At 43.1% G+C, this 25,639-nt stretch overlaps 1 protein-coding gene and 1 long non-coding RNA gene across 4 annotated transcripts in view; one reads left to right on the forward strand and one right to left on the reverse strand.

The window, feature by feature from the left end:
* Nucleotides 1-25,639, forward strand: part of vps8 (VPS8 subunit of CORVET complex) — a 164,231-nt gene that overhangs the window by 118,219 nt on the left and 20,373 nt on the right. For all 3 annotated transcript variants that reach the window (XM_070542769.1, XM_054750617.2, XM_054750618.2), the window contains exons 36-41: nt 1,018-1,107; nt 15,506-15,676; nt 15,750-15,831; nt 15,950-16,032; nt 20,484-20,564; nt 24,579-24,748. In XM_070542769.1, coding sequence (XP_070398870.1) covers nt 1,018-1,107; nt 15,506-15,676; nt 15,750-15,831; nt 15,950-16,032; nt 20,484-20,564; nt 24,579-24,748 — 677 coding nt within the window. The remainder of the gene's footprint in view (nt 1-1,017; nt 1,108-15,505; nt 15,677-15,749; nt 15,832-15,949; nt 16,033-20,483; nt 20,565-24,578; nt 24,749-25,639) is intronic.
* Nucleotides 19,021-19,529, reverse strand: LOC139062187 (uncharacterized). Its single transcript, XR_011515771.1, has 3 exons — nt 19,460-19,529; nt 19,181-19,274; nt 19,021-19,058 (listed from the first exon to the last, which is right to left on the reverse strand). It is a non-coding gene; the product is annotated as an uncharacterized lncRNA (long non-coding RNA).

A 25,639-nucleotide genomic window follows, 5' to 3' on the forward strand; every position in this document is an offset into this window, starting at 1 on the left:
ATAGTCAGAACAAAGGCATACTGGAGCGCTGCAGCGCTCTTTGATTTCTGATCAGAGAGGAGAATCGCACCTGTAAGACTAGCTAACATCTATTAGCATATTTAAATGGAAGTCTATCAGGGGGAGGAGTCTGGAATTCCCTCATATGGATCAAATCAACGCTGAACGAAGAAATGTGGATTCAGGAGTGCATGCCTGGATACAAATGATGGCTGTGTACCAGTGGATAGAGGGTCCTGAATTCCACTACCTGTCCTTAAGCAAGACACTTAACCCCACACAGACAAAATATATATTTACCATCTTTACTTATCCAATGCAGTCTATAACTTCAACAGAAAAATATCACAATTGCAGTTCAGAAAAAATTATAAAAAAAATACCCACAAATTTCTGAGGTTAATAAAGAATCACCAGCCAATGTCAATATTTGGTTGAACCACATTTTGCTTTAATAACAGTGCTGAGTCTGTTGGGATAATTCTCTACAACAATATCTGCCCCTCTTCTTTACAGAACTGTTGGAACAGTTGGATCAGTTTGGATGGTAGGCAGTGGTGGTCCACAATCTCCAAACTCCTCCACAGATTTCAACAGGATTTAGGTGTGAGTTCTGACTGGGCCACATGAGGATGTTCACATTTTCTCCTTCAGCCACTGTGTTGTTCATTTTGCTGTGTGCATCGAACCATTATGTTGACAGGTGAATCTTCTGCCCTTCTTCTGGCAAAGGGTAGCAGGTTTTCTTCAAGAATGTGATGGTATTTACCCCCATCCATTTTTCTTTCTGTTATTTTGATTTTTTTAAATCTCTTAAAGTAACCCTAACTCTTGTCAGTCGGATGTTATAGATTGCATTGGATAAGTAAAGCTGGTAAAATATATTTTTGGCCCATTTGAGGCTGTAAAGCAAAAATATTTAAGTCTTTCAAAGAGGTTGCTTCTTTTCTATACCCAGTGTATGTAGCCGGCTGGTCTCTCAGTTTTCTACCCTCACTATCTCAACATTTTCTCTAGATAACAAAGAAGTACCAGAGGAATGCGGCCACAGCCTACCTGCTTGAGATGAAGGGGGACATTCATGGAGCTTTTGCTAGTTTGTTACAGGTACCAAACACTCAACACTCACATATGGACCATGTCTTTACCTGGCACATATAGCTAAAATCTATAATAGTTCACACACACACACACACACACACACACACACACACACACACACACACACACACACACACACACACACACACACACATCGGTGAGCGTTGAACGTGATGTTACCATTTAAAAGGCCTGTATCCGGTTATTTTAAACCTTCTAGAGCAACAGTATATGATAGAGAACAGTGGGAATGCAAAAGTTTAGGCAGCCTCTTCATGATTTTCCTTTATAAATTGTTGGTTGTTATGATTAAAAAAGTTCAAGTCAGAAGTTATTAAAATAATGACTTGAGTCTGACTCGAGTCCACACCTGGTAAAATCTACAGTTCTTAATTAGTATTTTCTCACTTCCCCTAATACACCATTGGAGTCAGAGAATTCAATTCAATTCAATTCAAGTTTATTGATATAGAACCAAATCACGACAAGAGTCGTCTCAAGGCACTTCACATAATAAACATTCCAATTCACAGTTCATTAAGCCAATCAGAAATAATGTTTCCTATATAAGGAACCCAGCAAATTGCATCAAGTCACTGACTAGTGTCAGTGACTATACAGCAATCCTCATACTAAGCAAGCATGCAGTGACAGTGGAGAGGAAAACTCCCTTTTAACAGGAAGAAACCTCCAGAGAATCCTGGCTCAGTATAAGCAGCCATCCTCCACGACTCACTGGGGATCGAGAAGACAGAGCAGACACAGACACACAGACACACACACACACAGACACACACACACACACACACACACACACACACACACACACACACACACACACACACACACACACACACACACACACACACACACAGACAAGTAATGTGTCAATAGTTATATTGTGATGTCTTAGTAAATATTCTATTTGGTGAAAGATAAACTTTATTGTATTAATCCAAGTGGATCTATAATTAAACGGATAAACTAGCATTAGCATATCAAAAGTCAATGAAAACAAAAAGTTATTATCACGAGAGAGAGAATGTATTAGTGCTTAGCAGCAGTGTGCTAGTTGATTGCCCCCTCCATGAGGCCACTACAGCTTAGCAGAACGTCATTGTAGCTTCTTCTGGGGAGAAAAACACTTACAGAGAAAATAAAGTTAACAGCTGAAATTGCACAAAATAGTACAGTTAAAGAGCAGACTGTAGAATAAAGCAGTAGAGTGTGAAAAGTGGTCAGTGTGTCCTCCAGCAGTCTAAGCCTATAGCAGCATAACTACAGAGATAACTCTGGATAATCTATCCTATTTAGATGTAGGCATGTTGGAGGCAGGGCAAGGGAGAGCCGTCTTTACGGACTGTACACTCCATCTCCCTGTACTCCCCCACTTGTCCAGATTTAGGCTAACATCAGATTTTAACCATAGGCCCTATCAAATAAAAATGTTTTAAGCCTATTCTTAAAAGTAGACAAAGTGTCTGCCTCACGGACTAAAGCTGGGAGCTGGTTCCACAGGAGAGGATAACTGAAAACTGATAACTAAAAGATCTGCCTCCCATCCTAAGTTTAGATATTCTTGGAACCACCAGTAGACCTGCAGTCTGAGAGCGAAGTGCTCGGTTAGGAACGTATGGAACAATCAGATTACTGATGTATGATGGAGCTTGATTATTAAGAGCTTTATATGTGAGAAGAAGGATCTTAAAATCTATTCTGAATTTAACAGGTAGCCAATGTAGGGAAGCTAAGACAGGAGAGATATGATATCTGTTTTTAATTCTCATCAGAACTCTAGCTGCAGCATTTTGGACAAGCTGAAGACTTTTAACTACATTCTGTGGACTTCCTGAGAGTAATGAATTACAGTAATCCAGTCTTGATGTAATAAATGCATGAACTAGTTTTTCAGCATCACTCCTGGAAAGGATGCTTCTAATCTTAGCAATATTCCGAAGGTGGAAAAAGGAAATCTTACAAACTTGTGAAACCTGGCATTTGAATGACTTGTCCTGGTCAAAGATAACACCAAGGTTCCTTGCTTTGTTCTCGGAGACCAATGTAATGCCATAAAGGTCAGGCGATTGGCTAAGCAATTTCCTTTTCTGGATTTCTGGTCCAAAGATGAGAACTTCCGTCTTGTCTTGATTTAAAAGCAAGAAGTTTAGAGTCATCCAATTTTTTATATCCTCAAGACAAGCCTGTAATCTACCCAACCGATTAGGATAAATATAACTGAGTATCGTCAGCATAACAGTGGAAGTTTATCCCATGCTGTCTAATGATTTTACCAATTGGGAGCATATATATAGTAAAAAGAATTGGTCCAAGCACTGAACCCTGTGGTACTCCGCAAGTAACCCTGGAGTATGAAGAAGATTTGTCATGTACATTTACAAAATGAAATCTGTCAGACAGGTAGGATTTAAACCAGCCTAACGCTGTTCCATTGATCCCTACAACATTTTCAAGTATTTCTAAAAGAACATTGTGATCAACTGTGTCAAAGGCAGCACTGAGATCTAACAAGACTAGAACAGACACAAGATTCTTATCTGAGGCCATGAGAATATCATTTGTAACTCTCACTAATGCAGTTTCAATGCTGTGATACTCTCTAAAACCAGACTGAAATTCCTCAAACAGAGCATTAGTGTTTAAATGCTGACATACTTGGATGGCCACTTTTTCTCCAGGACTTTGGATAAAAATGGAAGGTTAGATATTGGTCTATAATTCATTGGGTCATCTGGATCCAGAGAAGGCTTCTTAAGTGAAGGTTTGATTACAGCAACCTTAAAATCTTGTGGTACATACCCATTTACTAAGGATAGATTGATTATATCTAGAATGGGGGCAGTAACCAAAGGAAATGCATCTTTAAATAATTTGGTTGGGATTGGATCCAAAATGCAAGTTGAAGGTTTAGATGAAGCTAATATTTTTGATAACTCTGAAAGCTCAACTGGATCAAAACGGTTCAAGCACAGATGAGGTTCTACAGTCACCTCTGAAGCTGTCTCACTTACTGAGGAAGAAGAAATCGCATTAGGGAGGATGCTAAAGATTTTGTTTCTAATAGAATTAATTTTACTTGTAAAAAATCCCATGAAGTCATTGCTGCTGAGGGCTAAGGGAATAGATGGCTCAGAGCTGTGATTCTGTGTAAGTTTAGCAACTGTACTGAAAATAAATTTAGGATTATGCTTATTCTCCTCAATTAATGCTGAAAAATAAGCAGTTCTAGTTTGTTGAAGCTTATTTTTATAAAGCACAAGACTATTTTTCCAGGATAGGTAGGACTCCTCATGGTGCGTAGAGCGCCATGTTCTCTCCAATTTCCTAGAGTTTTGTTTTAAGGCTCGTAGATGAGAGTTACACCAGGGAGCCAACTTCCTGTCCCTAATTACCTTCTTTTTTAAAGGGGCAACATCATCTAATGCCACACGTAAAGAGGAATTAACATGATGAACTAAGGCATCAATTTGTGAGGGGCTAGAACTGAAAATATTGCCCCCTGCTACATGCCTCTGAGATGCTGAGGACAGTAAAGATGGAACAGTTGATTTAAAAGACGCAACTGCGTTGTCAGATAGAGACCGACTATAATGAAATTTACTTTCATGTCTCGAGAACTCAGTTATAAAAAAACTCAAAGGTTATCAGAAAGTGGTCAGAGAGGACTGGATTATGTGGAAAGATTATTTCCTCACACTCAATGCCATAAGTCAGAACAAGGTCCAATGTATGATGGCAGGAGTGGGTGGAGCTATGTATTCTTTGAGTGAAACCAATTGAGTCTCAGATATTACTAAAGGCTACATTGAGGCAATCATTTTCAATGTCCACATGAATATTAAAATCCCCCACTACAATGACCTTATCAGTATTTAGCACCAAATCAGATAAAAAATCAGAGATCTAATCCAAAAACTCAGAGTAAGGGCCTGGTGGACGATATGAAACTACAAACAAGAGTGGTTTTACAGTTTTGCTATCTGGATTAGGAAAACTAAGAATAAGATGTTCAAACGAACTGTAACTATTAATCTGTAAGGGACTGATTAATAAGTCCGAATGAAAAATGGTTGCTACTCCTCCTCCTCGCCCTGTACTTCGAGCAATATGATGATTTAAATAATTTGAAGGAGTCGACTCGTTTAAGCTAACATAGTCCTCTTGCTGCAGCCAGGATTCTGTGAGAGAGAGCAAAGAGATCTGATTATCACAAATCAAGTCATTAACTAAGTCTTAGAAAAAATGGATCTAATGTTCAACAACCCACATTTAATTTTTCTAGTTTTCTGCTCAGTTGAATTTGTTCTAATATTTATGAGATTTCCATGATTTGCTTTATTAAGCCTGATATTTAATCTGTGTGATTTTGGCCGTGGGCAGGACACTGTCTCTATGGAATATTCCATACTTGTGCATTCAAGTCTATCCCAGGCTGGCAGATGTAACAAAACTAGACTACATCCCACTTTTAAAGAAAGTGGAAGATGATCTTACCAGATATCACTGATGAGGAGGGTTGCCACAGTTAAAATGATTTTTTTTACCAAGAATCAATTACTTATTGTCAATGATCCCAAGCAAGCCACCATCTGACTGATTTAGCTCTCTGTACTCCTCATTCACTAAATTCCTTTGGATGGATAAACCTCCACGAATTAGCTTAAAAGCACCACAGAAGACCAAAGATAGAAGAGGGCTGGATCTACCTAACTTACCATATTTTCCAGACTATAAGTCACACTTTTTTTTATAGTCTGGCTGGACCTGCGACTTATATACCAAAGTGACTTATTTACCAAGTTATGTATACCGCGCTGCTGCGGACCGGCTCCAGACCAGGAATGAGCTCCCCTGCCCCGCCATCGCCTGCTGGAGACTGTTGCGCGCTGCTGTGGGCCGGCTCCGGTCCAGGTTTCAGCTCCTCTGCCCCGCTGGGAGGGTTTCAAACACCGCCATCACCTGCTGCAGCCTGTGGCAGGGTACTGTGGGCGCTCTCCCCACCCGCTGGGAGGGTTTGAAACACTGCCATCCTCTGCTGGAGACCGTGGCTCGCTGCTGCGCCCTGATTGTTTATTCTGTTATTGTTACTGGTACTTGTCTTGCAATGTGAAATGCTTGGTCTCAGATTTAGTAAGAAAAATAACAAAATTTCCCCCCAAAATGCTACTGTCCAGTGCGACTTATATACCGTAAATCCTCTAATACAGGCCGGTATTCAATTAAAGGCTGGGTCTCCAATTTTGGTCGGAGTCGGCGGAGGTGAATAATGGCCGGTCTCTTATTGTGGCCGGGTGGAATGTGGTAAAAAGCAAGTACAGGGGCGGTTGTGTCATCGTCTCACTTTTGATTTGCGAGTGATAGACCGCGAGGGTAACTTTAACCGTGCGGAGACGAAGAGGAGGCGAAAATTTGATATCAAGTTCAAAGAGAATGCGCGCTGCAGAACACTGGGGAGCAATAGGGGTTGTATGAACTAGTCGACTTCACTATAGTGACTTTTTATGCCTGTCGTCGACTAGTCGCTGTCACGTGATAATTACCGGCAAGATGCAGCCCTCGGAAAAGACAGCAGCCTGCTGTCAGCAGGTGACAAGCTCCTGCGCTCAGGGGGGGGGGCAACGCGCTCTGCCAGAGCGTCGGTACTGACACGCGATCGTTCATGTCGGATCATTTCCTTTAATGTTTTCTGTCTTTTATTTGCGCCTGATGTGTTTTGCTGCTGTGGAGCGGGGCGCATCACCTTGTCCTCCGACGCACCGATCACTGATGGGGCCGCCAAGCAGGGAGCACTCCGCTGTTTTTGCGGTCGTTAATCTGCCTCCTGAGCATGGCCACAGTAACAATCAGGTGTTGCCAAATTATTTAACACGCGATCGTTCATGTCGGTTAATTTCCTTTGATGTTTTCTGTCTTTTATTTGCGCCTGATGCGTTTCGCTGCTGTGGAGCGGGGCACATCACCTTGTCATCCGGTGACGCACTGATCACTGATGCGGCCGGCGAGCAGCGAGCACTCCGCTGTTTTTACGGTCGGTAGATCTGCCTCCTGAGCACGGCCACAGTAACAATCAGGTGTCGCCACCTCAAAAACTAATTTAACACGCGATCGTTCATGTCGGATCATTTCCTTTAATGTTTTCTGTCTTTTATTTGCGCCTGATGTGTTTTGCTGCTGTGGAGCGGGGCGCATCACCTTGTCCTCCGACGCACCGATCACTGATGGGGCCGCCAAGCAGGGAGCACTCCGCTGTTTTTGCGGTCGTTAATCTGCCTCCTGAGCATGGCCACAGTAACAATCAGGTGTTGCCAAATTATTTAACACGCGATCGTTCATGTCGGTTAATTTCCTTTGATGTTTTCTGTCTTTTATTTGCGCCTGATGCGTTTCGCTGCTGTGGAGCGGGGCACATCACCTTGTCATCCGGTGACACACTGATCACTGATGCGGCCGGCGAGCAGCGAGCACTCCGCTGTTTTTGCGGTCGGTAGATCTGCCTCCTGAGCACGGCCACAGTAACAATCAGGTGTCGCCACCTCAAAAACTAATTTAACACGCGATCATTCATGTCAGTTCATTTCCTTTAATGTTTTCTGTCTTTTATTTGCGCCTGATGTGTTTCGCTGCTGTGGAGCGGGGCACATCACCTTGTCCTCCGACGCACTGATCACTGATGCGGCCGCCAAGCAGGGAGCACTCCACTGTTTTTGCGGTCGGTAATCTGCCTCCTGAGCACGGCCACAGTAACAATCAGGTGTTGCCAAATTATTTAACATGCGATCGTTCATGTCGGTTCATTTCCTTTTATGTTTTCTGTCTTTTATTTGCGCCTGATGCGTTTTGCTGTGGAGCGGGGCGCATCAACTTGTCATCCGGTGACGCACTGATCACTGATGCGGCCGGCGAGCAGCGAGCACTCCGCTGTTTTTGCAGTCGGTAATCTGCCTCCTGAGCACGGCCACAGTAACAATCAGGTGTTGCCAAATTATTTAACACGCGATCGTTCATGTCAGTTCATTTCCTTTGATGTATTCTGTCTTTTATTTGCGCCTGATGTGTTTTGCTGTCTTTGTCTTCCTCCGCTTATCCGGGTCCGGGTCGCGGGGGCAGCATCCCAATTAGGGAGCTCCAGGCCGTCCTCTCCCCGGCCTTGTCCACCAGCTCCTCCGGCAGGACCCCAAGGCGTTCCCGGACCAGATTGGAGATATAACCTCTCCAACGTGTCCTGGGTCGACCCGGGGGCCTTCTGCCGGCAGGACATGCCCGAAACACCTCCCCGGGGAGGCGTCCAGGAGGCATCCTGACCAGATGCCCAAACCACCTCAACTGGCTCCTTTCGATCCGGAGGAGCAGCGGTTCTACTCCGAGTCCCTCCTGAATGTCCGAGCTCCTCACCCTATCTCTAAGGCTGAGCCTGGCCACTCTACGGAGGAAACTCATTTCGGCCGCTTGTATCCGCGATCTCGTTCTTTCGGTCATTACCCAAAGCTCATGACCATAGGTGAGGATTGGGACGTAGATCGACCGGTAAATCGAGAGCCTGGCTTTCTGGCTCAGCTCCCTCTTCCCCACGACATATCGGCTCAGCGTCCGCATCACTGCAGACGCCGAGCCCCATCGTGCTCTCTATAATTAATGCTTCTCTGGTTTCTGGTCAGGTCCCTGCTTACTTTAAGAACGCTGTAATCCACCCGCTTCTTAAATTACCGAGTCTCGACCCCTCTCTCCATAGCAGCTTCAGACCCATCTCTAAACTTCCGTTCATCTCCAAGATCTTGGAAAAGGTTGTGGCTAAACAACTCACAGCTGCTCTTGATGAACATAACATCTATGATAGCTTCCTGCCAGGTTTTCGTAGAGCTTATTCTACTGAAACAGCTCTTCTTAGGGTCTCTAATGACCTTCTGACTCACAGTGATGCAGGGGACTGTTCTGTTCTGGTCCTGCTGGACCTGACTGCAGCCTTTAACACTGTTGACCATCACCTGCTACTGGAGAGGCTGAGAGACTGGGTAGGCCTATCAGGATCTGCTCTGGAGTGGTTCTCCTATTATCTCTCTGAGCGCTCCTTTTCTGTGGCCGTCTCCAAGTTTAGGTCCTCCACCACCTCTCTTACCCATGGTGTCCCACAAGGTTCTGTGCTGGGGCCTCTACTCTTCCTCCTCTATCTGCTTCCTCTTCAGCACATCCTGAGCTCCTTCAAAGGAATCTCCTACTATCTTTATGCCGATGACATCCAACTGTACATCTCCTTTAAGCCCCATGAGATGTCTTAAGCTGCAGCTGTTACACACCTGCTTAGACTCAATCAAAGCCTGGATGGCTGGGAGCTTTCTTCAGCTGAATGAAGATAAGACTGAGATCCTCATCTGTGCCCCAGACAAGCTGGTTCCCAAAGTCAGAGACTCTCTTGGTCAGCTTGCTTCCCACACCAAACCTTCCGTCAGGAATCTTGGCATGACCTTTGACCCAGCTCTCACCCTGGATTCTCATGTCAGCTCTCTTGTTCGCTCTTCCTTCTTCCATCTCAGGAACATTGCTAAGCTGAGTCCCATTCTGTCTCGGTCTGAACTTGAGACAGTTCTCCACACCTTCATCTCCTCACGCTTAGACTACTGTAACTCTCTTTTCACGTGTCTGAGCAGAACCTCCCTGAACCGTTTACAGGTGGTTCAGAATGCCTGTGCTCGGCTTCTGATCAAATTGTCAAAGTACACCCACATCACCCCACTTTTCCCCCAGCTTCACTGGCTGCCAGTCAACTTCAGGGTTCATTTCAAGATCCTGGTTCTGGTCTATAGGGCCTTACATGGACAAGCACCATCTTACATTGGTGATCTTCTTAGTCCCTACACCCCCAGCAGGTCCCTGAGGTCCAGTGATCAAAGCCTACTGATTGTGCAGCGCACCAAGCTAAAGACCAAAGGTGACAGATCATTTGCTGCTGTGGCCCCCAGACGCTGGAACTCTCTCCCCCTGAGCCTGAGATCAGTGGACTCAGTGGTCTCCTTCAAAAAGCAGCTGAAGACTCACTTGTTCAAGCTGGCTTTTGTATGATCTTCTTCACCACTCTCTTTATTCTGCTCTCCCCACCTATTCCACCTTCCTCAGGATCCACTGATTTCCCTTTCCTATTCAATCTCTCTCTTTCTTAACATTTTTTCTTTTAAATTGCAATTGCTTATTCTCGCTCATTTAAAATATATTTTTAAACATTTTTTAAATGCTTTTTTATATTTTTACAATATTTATATTTTTTGTTTTTGTGAAGCGCCTCGTGATTTTTATCTTGAGAGGCGCTATAGAAATTATATTTTCTTCTTCTTCTTCTTCTTCTTCTTCTTCTTCTTCTTCTTCTTCTTCTTCTTCTTCTTCTTCTTCTTCTTCTTCTTCAGTTTGGTGCCTGACTCTAGAGGACGCACATAGGGGAGACTCTTGAGCAGTGCATTAATCACAGCATCTTATATCATTTATAGATTCATAGCTTTTGGTCATTTGGGGGTGTTTAACAGTGCAACGGACCCAGTGAGCTGACCAGGACTTGGCCTAACCTGGGAGGTTGTGACTGGTCTGGATTTTCAGAGGCTCAGATCTTAACTTGATGAAAACTTTTCAATCATTCTTTTTATTTTCTACTCTGTTTATTTGGCAAGCCTAGCGTAGCCACCTCTCTGACTGATTGCATCAAGTTAGGGAATATCTGGACCACAGCCAATGGTGGGTGGGGGGTTCGGGCCCGTGAGCCACATATTTCTGACCCAAGTTACACATTGTGTCTAATGAGCTGCAATTCTTTCATTAAATCCACGTTGCCGGCGTAAGTCCTGTCATTGTACGCCGACTACAGCTGACTGCTGTTAGTTTTACTTCTGGAGCAGCTCGCTGCTGTCAGGCTGCAGGGACAGTTTAGTGGCATGCAATTTTGCCCCTGACCCGCTCCGGACCGGACCATGGACTCGTTAGGTGTCAATGTGATCCAATAAGATTTATATTTTAGTACCTCTGCTTTAGTGTCTTTTGTTGAACCACAAGGACACTTTCAGCGTCGCTGACTTTTTGTTTTCCAAACCGGTTTCTAGATCCAGGCTCCTCGAGAGTGGGTCGCTGCTGCTGCTCTCATAAAACAGCGAGAGAAGCATCTCCTGCTTGTTTGTTCACTTGTTCATAGCCTTTGTTGTGGCACATTAAGATTTGTATTTCAGAGAATCTCTGTGTGTCTGTTGTTGGAGAACAGGAATACAAATTTGTTACGACGCTTTTTTTTTTTCGAACAGCTGGTCGCACCTTTGGGAAATTTGGTCGCATTTGCAACCAAATTGGTTGAATTCTAGAGCCCTGCCTCCTTTTTGAATATTGTCTTTATGACCTCCTCTTTGAATATTCTCTTTATGAAGAGCAGCAACATGGGGTCTCAGAGCAACTCTCACTGACCTGAAAACAAAGATTGTTCACCTTCATGGTTTAGGGAAAGGAAACAGAAAACTGTCTCAGAGATTTCAGCTGTCTGTTTCCACAGTTAGGAACATATTGAGGAAATGGAAGACCACAGGCACAGTTCAAGTTAAGGCTTAAAGTGGCAGACCAAGAAAATTTTCAGATAAACAGAAGTGAAGAATTGCGAGAACAGTCAGAGTCACCCACAGACCAGCACCAAAGACCTACAACATCATCTTGCTGCAGATGGAGTCATTGTGCATCATTCAACTATTCGGTGCACTTTACACAAGTAAATGCTGTATGTGAGAGTGCTGCTTGAGGTATGCTAAAGCACATCTGGACAAGCCAGCTTCATTCTGGAATAAGGTGCTGTGGACTGATGAAACTGACTCATTTGGGCATTACAAGGGGCGTTATAGATGGAGGAAAGAGAACACAGCATGCCAAGAAAAACACCTGCTACCTACAGTAAAACATGGTGGTGGTTCCATCATGCTGTGGGTTGAGTGGCCACTGCAGGTATTGGGAGTCTTGTTAAAGTTGAGGGACGCATGGATTCCACTCAGTATCAGCAGATCCTGGAGACCAATGTCCAGGAATCGGTGACAAAGCTGATGCTGCACAGGGGCAATCAATGATGAACAAGTCTGCTTCTAAACCTGCAGAAAAGGGACACACAACAATACAACGGGAGCAAGCTATCACTGTGTCAACTTGATGAAGAAATATATAATCAACATTGTTTTATTGAACCATCACATGGTAATAAATCACAGTGCATTTAGTGCCAACCACAGCCTTTAGACATGTGTTGAATGTGTCCAAGTCTTATGAGAGCACCATGTGAGCATCTGTGTGTACATGCACTTGTATATGTAAGGTTTTTCTATAGGAGCGTCCAATAGAGAGTGTAAGGGGCCACAGATCTGCCTCCCAAAGATGCGTAGGAGATGGAGGGAGCTCCAAGTCCCAGAGATCCAGGAGCTGCCCCAGAGCACCGGGACCCCAGGGAGACTGCGACCAGAAAAGCCCCTGCCCCCCTCGAGAGGCGCAGAGGATTGTCACGGGGGGCTACAACCAGCAGCCGGCAGAGTCCCGGGAGATATCAGCGGCAAGCCCACAGGCCCGCCCGCAGCCTCCCACCCCCTAGCCGGCCGAGCCCGGAACCCAGCGACCCAGTACCCAGGGGCAACCACCCCCGCCGGGGATCCAGCAGAGCCCAGGGACCCAGATCCCACCAGGCAGCCACCGGGATTGATCAGGCAGACGCCAAAAATCTTAAACCCCCTGACCCGGGAGCCACGAACACTCAGGCAAACCAAGACACCGCACTCCACACCAGGTGTGGCAGGGGGAGGGGAAACTAAGATGTATCACATCAAAAGAAGTCCCAGGAGAGGGGAGGAGTCAAAGGCCCTACCTGACATATACAGTCATACACAGACAAAGTCACACACTCCTTCCCTCATGCTCACACATACACATACAACCAAAGACTTACAAAAATGCATGCCGGACGCTCACTCATGCTCCCCATACACACCCTATTCACTCTGGTCCCAGTACTGCTGCACAAGGGGTACAACCATTACCGGTTCCCAGAGTTCTACCCTTTCTGCTGGGGTGCTGATGAGCAGGCTCCCTCGCCCAACTCTGAGCAAAGCAACCCACCACCCCCAGACCCCAAGCAGATGGCCAAATTAAGGAATCTACATGAGTTTGTGGATGACTGTCTACCCTTAATGAAACCAGTTCAGTCAGGGTGTATTATGAAAGGGGTTACCTTCTCTAATCTTTTTACCAGGGCGTTACAAATTATTTTGAGATCAACATTAATAAGAGAAATTGGGTGATAGCTGGTAGGAAATGCAGGGTCGTTGCCTGGTTTTAACAAGAGACTAATATTGGCTGAATTCATGTTTGGCTGTAATCTGCCCCTCTCTTCGATTTCCCTCACCATTCTGAAGAATGTTGGAGCCAGAATGATCCAGATTTCTTTGTAGAACTCTGCTGGAAACCCGTCTGGACCCAGAGCCTTCCTATTAGGCATGGATTTAAGGGCTACCTAGAGCTCAGCTGATGTTAGTGGCGAGACCGGGACTGTAGCTTGGCTGTCTGATAATTTAGGAAGCGTTATCCTGTCAAGGAACCCATTGATCTTGTTATCTGATGGGTTTATCTTTGGTGAGTACAAAGTTTGGTAAAAGTCTCTGAAAGTGTTTATTCTTTCAGGATCATATACTATATTCCCGGTTGAGTCTTTAACAGCAGAAATGGTAGTTTTCTCTTTATTTATTTTTAACTAGTTAGCTAAAAAATTACCTGATTTATTACTATGTTCAAAGTTTTCTATTCGTAGTCTTTATGCTAAAAATTGTGTCTTTTTGTCAATAATTCCATGAAGTTGTAATTTAGCTTTACGTAATTTGCTCAGTAACTCTTCTTCTGTGGATGCCTCTCTTCTAACTCCTGAATACGTTTGTTTTCTGTTTTTTTTTATGTGATGAGAAAGAGATTATTTTACCTTTCATCACTGCCTTTCCTGCCTCCCAGAGAAAAGATGCTGATGTCCCAGGCTAAATATAAAGCCTACTCCTTTTAAAAAAATTCTATGAAATCTTTGTCTTTAAGCAGTGATGTATTAAACCTCCAGTTTTTGCTTGGTGCGATTATCTTCTTATTTACCAGAGTTAAAGAACCTGGAGCATGGTCGCTAACAACTATACGGTGTATCTCAGTATCTGAATGTTCAGCCAACAATGAGCTGCTGACTAGAAAATAATCCAAACGTGAATGAGAGTGATGGACATGTGAGAAAAAAGTATACTCTCTACGGTTAGGATGAAGAGATCGCCATGCATCACAAAGCCCATAATCACTCATGTACTGTTTAACTATGTTAGTGGATTGCTAATTGCGCTGAGTCTCTGCTGAACTGAGCCTGTCTGTTAAAGTGTCCATCCAAAAATTACAATCGCCTCCAAGTATAAGTGGACAGTCCAAGTGTTCAGAGAGTACAGAGAAAAATTATGAAAGAATGAAGTGTCATCAATATTTGGACAGTATATGCTGACGATACATAAGCTGTGGTTCAGTACAGATATTTTTAACATTATAAATCTACCCTCTGGATCAGAAACTGTGTCCAATACTGTGAAATTTATATTTTTGTGTATTAAAATAGCTACACCGCTTTGCCTAGAGTTATAGCAGGCAGAGAACATGCTGGGAAACTCAGGTGTTTTCCTACCTTTTAAAGGGGGTGTACTCATTTATGCTGAGCACTGTTTATTAAACTGAATCTTTTAATCATAATAACCAATGATCTATAAAGGATGATCACACAACAAGGCTGCCTAAACTTTCGTATTCCAATGTATTACTATTAGCACTATTGAGAAGGATTCTTCGATGAAATCTAAGTTATTTTGCAACCTGTTCCTTCAATACTGAAGTAAGATGATTAGATCTGATGCCTCCTGCCTCCTCTTGTGTGGATCTTAGTATTACACAGCTGCAGCTCCGGACACCACTGATTCACGCTGTTCGAATCATGTCGGGGGAATTAGTGGCTGCCTAAACTCACTGCCAGAGTCTACAGTTAAAGGAGGAGGAGGGATCTGAACTCATGACTACCTAGATGGGGGTGATGGGGAGGCTAAAACCTCATCCAGGCTTCTGCAAATTTTCAGCTAAATTTAGCTGAACTAAAGGGAAGAAGCAGCTGAGACAGGCAAAAGAATGAGTTTAGCCAAAAACCACTTTGAGGTGTTTTTCATCAGGAAATAATAATAGAAAATGGTCATGAGCTCCAAAAAGTGAACTTTGCATGATATGGGTTCTTTAATGTGCTTAAAACTGATAGCTTAGAACACTGAAGGAGCCTTTTACGCCTTCAACCAGCAGCATTTTACATAGCTACTGAGGCTAAGTATCTGTCCTGTTTTTGAAGACACTGAAGGACAGACTGTGTGACCTGACTGCTGAGTATGAACGTGATGATGGACAAGATGAAGAGGGGAAGGGCAGAGCCACAACGCTGACTACATTGAACGATTCTCTGAATAACATAATTTCCTTTTGTCTTCGGAAGTGTCCAAGCCTTGACCAGGAGCAGAGGAAGGTAAGTTCACAGGTTGTCTGTTTGTCAGTGAGATTTCATTATCAGTTACTAAAGCTTTTGCTTTTCTTCACAGGACCTTTGGTTTATGCTTCTGGACACCATGATGGCTGCTCAAAAAGACCTAACAGGCCTCAAAGCAAAACACACTTGTGATGGTGCAGTACACACACATTCAGCATAGTTATTCCCTCGTTTTAAAGAAAACAGAAACTTCTGTCAGTAGTTTATGCTAATCCTGTGTTTTACTAAGATAATTATTTGTGGATCTTTTAGGGCTGAAGGAGATGACACTGAATGTATTCAACTGTATGAGCAGTTTTGTTTCTCTTCCTGCAATTGTTCAACAAATACTACAGGTGTGTATTTGTGGTTTTGGGCACACATCTTTTAGTCTAATTTACGTTCAGGTAAGTTCAAGTATTTCTATTAAGCAGTTTCACATTCTGGCACAGATAATTTTAACCTGATCAGTGTCAGATACACAAAAAGTCCTGGTTGTATGCTAGCTGAAACACGCCCATGAAAAGCCATTGCTGCTCTTGGTATAAACAGGTATATAGGTGGTGCTGTGGAGACACTGGATCACATGCACCAACAATTTGCATACAGTTCAGTTAGGGGCTGCATTAATATCCATTTCTTTAAATTTGGTGCAGATTAGAAGATGCGCGTGGAATTTACAGCCAAACATACTTCCATGGTGTGTAGTCGGACCTCGCCATACCACCACAGCTCCACACCTTCATCAACACACTGAGTACTAGATGCTGTTGTACACCATCTTGTGTTCTGGAACTGGGCTGAGTCTCATTTTGATTAGATAAAAGAGGTCAAATCTTGACCTTTTAAAGACTAGCACTAGAATTCCTGCTATAAGAGGGCGTGGCTTTCGTGATGTAAGCAAATGAACATGTAAATGGCTTCAAGTCTGGTCTGTGATGACACCCATGAGGTTTGAGATTGGTCTGATCATGCATGTGGAGGTTATCAAACCAAGGAGTTTCGTGGCGACAGGTCCAAATTTGACGCTTAGATTTGGTGAGTTTTTGAACATGTTAAGGCCTCCAAAACGCCATTTAAGGTGGCGGAAGAATGAATAGAAAAAAACAGCAGGTGCATTAGGCCTTCGCTGCTCAGGCCTAATTAAAGCTGCAAACAGCATCAGTCGGCCCTTGTGCTGCAACTGCAGGCACTGTTGCACCAGTGTGTCATCACTAACCCTCACCATAGCGCCACATCAATGTCTTCCACAAACCTGGAGGTCAATTCTGCATGTGATTTTCAATAAAACCCTCAGGAGGTGTCATCAATTTACCATATTGATATAATGAACAGTCACCCACAGGGAAGAACACAAAATTAGACTTATTAGAGATATAGAAAATTCTGATGAGGTGCTGTTTCAAAATCCAACATAATCCCACGTAGCTGCTCTTGGGCTGACAAAAGATCATTTATATGCAGTTTGGTGTGAGTCATGCATGTGTTGTTTAGAGCCAACCATCTCTAAAGGGGTGGAGCCGAGTGTGGTTGAGTCATTACCTTGGCTGTTGAAGTTAATCTAAGGGGTGTTGTCGCTAATTCAAATAAAATCCCATAGAGTCTCTTTTTGAAATAAATTCATGTCAAGTCCTAATTTGAATGAGCCATAAATGTGCATTGCCTTTGTGGATTAAGGCCTCTGAGGGATTTAATCACACAAAAACAACCAGATTATTTTTACAGATGAAATTATGAAACTCTTTACCAAAGCATATTATATTCACTCAAAAGAAATAAAATAGCTCTGTTTTAATGACAGTAGCCCATGAAAGATTGAATAACATAATCCCTGTGCATGTTCTGTAATGGAGGAACTCAAACATGTCCCGTTTGTGGAGTTCATTTCACTTTTACTTTGTTTTGGGATTGAGACACTAAGAAATAGCTTCTCTGTCTGTCTGGCCGTCCGAGAGGGGGATGGGGTTTGGAAAACTCTTTAGAATACAGATCTTTGAGCTGGGGGGTGGTTTGATTCCCCGGAACCCACAGATTATTATTTTGTGGTCTTTGCATAGACATCTAAGGGATTAGCGTCGGTCCAGATGCAAATCCACATCGGATCTTGTGGATGTTAAAACAAAGTTGAGGATCTGACTGGTAAACTGGCCCATCGAAGTGCCATACGGTTGTTCTGTAGCTTTAAAAATGGACAATGATCTGACAGTGAGTGTGTGTGTGTGTGTGTGTGTGTGTGTGTGTGTGTGTGCGTGCGTGTGTGTGTGTGTGTGCTGTCAAATAGACGTGTGCTGTAATGCCTATCTGCTCTGGACCGGTGTGGGCGCAGAGATCCCCGTCATAGGACCGAGCAGACTGCAGCAACGTCCAGCATCGCCCCACTGGGAGAACTTTCATTAGACAGCAGACAGGGATGACACGCCCACACTCACAATGGATGGTGACAGGCAGCTCCATCATCAACAAGCCTTAGGCTGTGTCTCAATTCAGGGTCTGCATCCTTCGAAGGACCCAGCCCACCCGGCCGACGTGGGCTGCGTCCTCCGTCGGCGGGGTAGACCGGATGTTAACGGCTGTGAATTTGGACAGGCCTAGCCTTCATGAACTCCCTCGGCGAACGTTCCGTCGCCTAGCAACCGTGGAACCGCTGGGCAGAAGTGAGAAGGAACTTTAAACGATGGAGCTCGACGTTTTATTTAGCTTTTTAACCCCCAGAAACCCAAATTTAGAAAACAACTGCAAAATCTTTTTTTAACCTTTCACATGTTGTTCTAGGAGGCCAGATAAACGGGCCTATTTACACATTTTAACAGCCAATAGTGTTGCAGAACTGAACAATAGGACCTATTAGCAATGTAAATGTGGTTTTAAAAAGAAAAAAAATGGGGAAGGTTTATTTTTGTAGACTTAAATCTGATGTTGTAATATTACAACCGTGGGTCTCTGGGGGTTAATCATTTCCTTGACTGTTGGAGAACTAATTCAGAGAAAATACTTTAGACAAGCTGAGCCTGAGCAAAGATGTGATAATAGTTTTTAATACTTTCTAAGGGTCTTAATTTGACCAAAACCGATTTATCACCTTTTAAGACTTTTCAAGACCCAGCGGATACCCTCTAGTAAACAATTCTCATTTGTAAACAAAAATAAAATCCAAGAGTTTAATGCAGAACTGATTTTATTTAGATATTTCTTTTATATGTACATGTTTAATCTTCCTTAACCATTTTTTTCTAGCAAAGTAAAAAGCTGTCAAAGTTCTTCCTTCTCTCCTGTGCCCTCTGCTGCTCTGCCTCCCTCTGCAGCCTCTTGTCCTCCCTGATCAGCTCCAGAAGCTGGTCATCGCTCTCACCTTCCCCTGGATGCCCATTTTCTCCAGAATAGTCTTAACAAACATGTAAGAAAAGAAACAGGAAGAGAAAAGAGGACAACGGGTTATTCCTTTCATGTTTTCGCAGAAAAAAATAAACTCAAACGAGTTTTTTAAAATATGAGAAGTTATTGTACCTCCATGCCACAGCCGCCGAATACTTTGCTCCGGTGATCATGTGGTCCATCTCCGCCCTAAGCTTAATAAATTCCCTGGTTTTCTCTTTTGTTCCTAAAATACAAACTTCTATTAAAATCAGGGGGAAAAACGTAGCGGGAGAAGTACGACACCGAGCGCGGCCGAACATACGAGCCGAGACCGCAATACAAACACTTTTACTGTAACATTTCTAACTAAAATAACGTTCATGTATCACCAAAAGTCCTTAACCTAACAGTTTTCAAGTTTATACTTACATTTATATGCGCAATCCTCTCCGACAGCTCCCGCTTCACTGTCCGCCATTGTTTTTAAGTTTTTCTGCCGGCCGGCCCGCAAGGTATCTTGGGAAATGCTACCTATTGAAGGATACACCGGACCCATCCTTCATTCAGGCGAAAAGAAGGCCGCATTCGTCGACCGCATTTGAAGGAGTCATTGAAGGAGTCTTCCAATTGGGACAGGCCTAGTCGCGGCGCTGTGACGTAACCGGCCGACGAATCCGGCCGACGTAGGATGCAGACCCTGAATTGAGACACAGCCTAAGCCTCTCTGAAAGAGGAAATCAGCTTCTGAAAATCTGATGATGATCAACCGCTAACTGATAGCAGGTTCCAGCGGTCACCCTGCTACATTCAGGGGGGGTGTCCCAAACCGCCACCCCTTCTTGGAAAGCCAGACAGACAGAGCTTTTCCAGGGCTGAATTATTGTTCCTGCCCATCTAGTTCAGAAACAAGAGTAGCTATTCCCCAGTGTCTCAATCCCAAAACTGCAAATGGGACACGTTTGAGTTCTTCTAGCCCAGAGGTATTCCGGTCCTGGAGGTCCTGTATCCAGCACGTTTTAGGAGTTTCTCTGGTTCAACACACTTGAATCACCTGTGCTGCAGCTCATCAGGCCCTGCACAAGCCTGTTAATCACCTGCTGATTGAAATCAGGTGTGTTGAAACAGTTGAAACTAAAACGTGCCAGATACCGGACCTCCAGGACTGGAATAGAATACCCCTGAAATGCCACAGAGCATCCTTAGCACCTCAGAGGGATTGTTTTATTTTGTTAAAGTTATGTTGTTCATTCAGAAAAACCGAGTCTTTTTCGCTTCGTTAACTCTTTGATGCAAACTTGAAATTTCACTTAACAAGTCAGTTGGTTAAAATGTTCAAAAGCATTAATTTTGCTAAACATACTTATGTATCTACCCTTGGTTGACAAAATAAAATGTTTTCATGTTTCTGGTCTTGCCTGTATGCCGTCATCTCCTCTGTCTTTATGTCCGTCAGGATCCCGTTTATGGAAAAGGAAAACTGGCAGAGATTCAAGGCCTCATTCTGGGAATGCTGGATACGTTTACCTATGAACAGGTAAAGCGGTGCTTGATCTTTTATGTATACACATTCATTTATTGCACGTAGGCCACTGACTATGTTTTCATAGGCTAAAGCTGTTTCCTGCATATTTATGCGGTGTATCACAGTGGATGTGAAGTACTGCGACGGCCGTCACACACCTGCTGGAGTGGTTCATAACTGATTTAGTCAAAGAGAAAAGAAACTCAGTGTGTAAAACTGTCTAAGTAGAGCAGAAAGGCACAAGATGGTGGCATAGAAGTAAAGTTCTGATTCGATCATGAGCAAAATGCTTGTTTTAATGTATTTATGCGTTAAAGTTAGGAGTGGGTCTGAGTAGATTCACAGGTACCCTCCAGCACCGTGTGATTAAAGTACTTCATGGGCTAATTCTCCATTTTACATGAAGCGAGAAGACCTTCTGAGGTACAACATACAGGTTACAAACAGATGGGGCCAGATGGAGCTCAGGCAGTGGTGGCTTTCATGGTGGGGCTGGTGTTTGGAAAAGACAGTTGGAAAATCAAGAAGAAAGGTTCATTTATTTTTTCAAGACAAAATCAGACTCAGGGAAAGAGCTCCAGACCTTTGGTCTTTAGCCTGGTGCACTCCACAACCAGTAGGCTCTCATCACTGGACCTCAGGGACCTGCTGGGGGTGTAGGGACTGAGAAGATCAACTACGTAAGATGATGCTTGTCCCTGTGAGGCCCTGAAGACCAGAACCAGGATCATGAAATGAATTACAATGAAATGAGATTACAATTCTACAGTAATCATTTATTTTTCACATATAACCTTTACTTTTACATCTAATCTTAAGAAATGAGTAGGAGTTAAATGCTATTTTTGATTGATTGAACTATGCAAAATCAGCAAACTTTCAGTGCAAACAGTAAAATACACTTGAACAGCTGTGTTTAGAGTTACCAGTGCGGTATTGTACCACTATGCTATCTAAATAATAACAGGAGGACTACTGCCCTCGTGGCAGCTCCACAACAGAGCAACGGTTCAGTCTTCTCTGTGTTATAGACAGTCTCTCACACACTGCTCGTCTGAGCGAGCCACGATTTTTACTTTCACTTTCACTTTCCGAGCTGCTCCTTCCTTGATTTTTCCTCTGCAGTTTTTCAGATTTGAAAAAAAAAAGTGTGGTCTAAATTTTCAGATAAAAGAAAAGTGGAAAATAGACATTTCAAAGATGGATGGACAGAACAATTTACATTTATTCTTCCTCCATCCAGCACTAGACCCATGTGTTGGTTCAAGGTTTCCTGTTTGATACCTTGTGAGACCAATTCAATTCACTTCAATTCAAGTTTATTCATATAGCATCAAATCATGACAAGAGTCGTCTCAAGGCACTTCACATAATAAACATACAGGTCAGTTCATTAAGCCAATCAGAAAAAACTTTCCTAAATAAGGAACCCAGCAAATTGCATCAAGTCACTGACTAGTGTCAGTGACTTTACAGCAATCCTCATACTAAGCAAGCATGCAGCGACAGTGGAGAGGAAAACTCCCTTTTAACAGGAAGAAACCTCCAAAGGATCCTGGCTCAGTATAAGCAGCCATCCGCCACGACCCACTGGGAATCGAGAAGACAGAACACACACACACACACACACACCAAGTAATGTTTCTATGGTTACATTGTGATTTCTTAGTAAAAATTCTATTTGGTGAGAGATACACTTTATATTATTTATCCTAGTGAATCTATAATTAAACGGATAAACTAGTAGTAGCACATTCAATGTCAAAGAAAGTAAAAAGTTATTATCAGGAGAGGGAGAATGTTTAAGTGGTTAGCAGCAGTGGGCTAGCCGATGGCCCCCTCCATGAGGCCACCACAGCTCAGCAGAACATCGTTGTAGCTTCTTCTGGGGAGAAAAACACTTAGAGAAAAAATAAAGTTAACAGCTGAAATAGCAGGAAATAATACAGTTAAAGAGCAGATTGTAGAAGAACGTAGTCGAGTGTGGAAAGTGGTCAGTGTATCCTCCAGCAGTCTAAGCCTATAGCAGCATAACTACAGAGATAACTGCATAACCTAGCCTTTTAGATGGAGGCATGTTGGAGGCAGGGCGAGGGAGAGCCGTCTTTACCGACTGTACACTCCACCTCCCTCTACTCCCCCACTTGTCCAGATCTAAGCTAACATCAGATTTTAACCATAGGCTCTATCAAATAAAAATGTTTTAAGCCTAGTCTTAAAAATAGACAAGGTGTCTGCCTCACGGACTAAAGGCACGGGGACTTTGAAGATGCATTTCCTCAAAAATCTGAGGGAAGAACAGCAAAATTAAACAACATCCTATAAAGCCACAAGCAGCATTTTAATTGTGCATATTAGCCTGCAAGCTGTTCCACCATCTATCTAAAATGACGGCCTAATTAACGAGAGACTGCCTTTAAATTTGATGGCAAACCGTCCTGTTTTTTGTGGAACTAAACTAAAAATCTGATTATTGCTCAAATCATTCAGCAAACATGTTCAAGGCTGCACAAGTGGAAATACTCACCCCAGAACTGATGGCTGTTTCTACACACTGGCTGGAGCTGCAGCACAGCGCGTGGATGAAGACGGGCTAACGTCGGCCATACAGACCTGGTTTAAAGAGTCTGATGTTGAGCAGAAAAACTTTCTCAGTAAAATATTCTGAGCGCCAGTAAAGTACCTCTGTTAATAGCTCGTTAATGCAAACGACCTGAGATGCTGTTCGCTATGAACACATGATGAACATGCTATTAACACATGATGAACAAGTTATGAACACATGATGAGATGCCATGAACACATGATGAGCACGTTATGAACACATGAACATGCTATGAACACATGATGGACACTATGAACACATAATGAACATGTTATGAACACATGAACATGCTATGAACACATGATGGACACTGTGAACACATGATGAACATGTTATGAACACATGATGAACAAGTTATGAACACATGATGAGATGCCATGAACACATGATGAGCACGTTATGAACACTTGAACATGCTATGAACACATGATGGACACTATGAACACATGATGAACATGCTATTAACACATGATGAACAAGTTATGAACACATGATGAGATGCCATGAACACATGATGAGCACGTTATGAACACATGAACATGCTATGAACACATGATGGACACTATAAACACATGATGAACATGTTATGAACACATGAACATGCTATGAACACATGATGGACACTATGAACACATGATGAACATGTTATGAACACATGATGAACATGTTATGAACACATGATGGACACGTTAAGAACACATGATGAACACGCTATGAACATATGAACACTTGATGAACATGCAATGAACACATGATGAACACACTATGATGAGATGCCATGAACACATGATGAGCACGTTATGAAGACATGAACATGCTATAAACACATGATGGACACTATGAACACATGATGACCACGTTATGAACACATGATGAACATGTTATGAACACATGATGAACACGTTATGAACACATGATGAACACGCTATGAACATTTGATGACCACGTTACGAACACATGATGAACATGCTATGAACACATGATGAACACGTTATGAACACATGATGAACATGCTATGAACACTGAACACATGATGCACATGTCATGAACACATGATTAACACGCTATGAACACATGATGACGTTCCAGCTGATTGTCCCATTTTAATAATACTAAGCCACAATAGAATTCAGTAATAAAACAGGAGTCTGACCCCCCCCCCCCCCCCATGCCATGAATAACACGCTGTTTTGAAATAGCTGGTATTTTTATATTTAAGGACACTAAACTTATCACAAGTGTTACATTTATCTCTGTTGACATTCACTTTTTCATAATGCAGCCAAACTGTTTCCAGTTTTTTCTCAGTCTGCAAGCTCAAACAGATGTTGTAGACAAAAGGCAGGGCTTTGTGTGACTGTGCTGTCATTGATGTTCACACAAATATATGTGTAGAAGAGACTTGTCTTTGTCTGTTTTAGACTTTACTTGAAACCACCACCAGTCTGCTAAACCATGACCTCCATTGGTCATTGGCTCACCTACACTTTGCTACCACTAGAGGGCTCCACCCACGACAGGACTACTGCAGCATCTGCATGCAGCAGTACAAGAGGAGGCATGATACGCCTGAGGAGATCCTTCTGTTCAGGTATCTCATACTGGAAGCTCAGCTACTCACTCACGCTTTCCTTTGACCAGCTGATCCAGTAAATCTCACTGGCACCAACTGCTGATCTGTATTTAAGTACACATGAGAAAATAATCACCACTACCCTCAAAGGGCCTGTATCATACTATTTCACACCTTCCAGAGCAACAGTACACACAGTATATATGGCACTATTGAGATGGCATTATTTATGGAATATAAGTTATTTTCCTGAACTATTCCTTCAACCTGGAAATGAGACGCTTGGGTTAGATGAAACACTCCCTCCCACCCATGTCATAACACGCTGGCAGCGGAAAATGATTTATCAGGAGCACCAGGACATTTCTCCATGGCCTTCATGTCCCACTTAGCAATTGCAGAGTGCCAAGCTGGTAACACACACACATACACACACACACACACACACACACACACACCACTTGGATGGAGAAAAGGCAGCTGGGATGAAACAGTCCCAGTCTGTCCCTGAAGCTCACCCACCAACCACTGGACTTGCACTCGTGAATAACAACCCAAGTTGCTTTGTTCCAGTCACTTGACCCTGTGTTGTCTTTGCACCTGACTGTAGCTATGCTGTCTTGTGTAAATTGGTCGTTTCTCTAATTATTGTTGCTCTATAAGATTGTTTTATTGTGCTTATTTCTTATTCTTGCACCAAGAACTTCAGCAATTTCTTAATGTTATGAACCTGCTCACACATATGGCAAAAAAATCCTTCTGAAACTTTATACCCACTCAGCTAACAGCTAACCATTAGCAGTTTAGTTTTACTCACCACCCTGGGCTATCCATCAGGTGGTTTTAAAAAGAACCCAGGTTACAAAACTTTGTCTCGTCTCTCTCGTCTCTCGTCTCGTCTTCCTCCGC

This window comes from Nothobranchius furzeri, chromosome 12, assembly GCF_043380555.1.
Source record: "Nothobranchius furzeri strain GRZ-AD chromosome 12, NfurGRZ-RIMD1, whole genome shotgun sequence".
Classification (NCBI taxonomy): domain Eukaryota; kingdom Metazoa; phylum Chordata; class Actinopteri; order Cyprinodontiformes; family Nothobranchiidae; genus Nothobranchius; species Nothobranchius furzeri.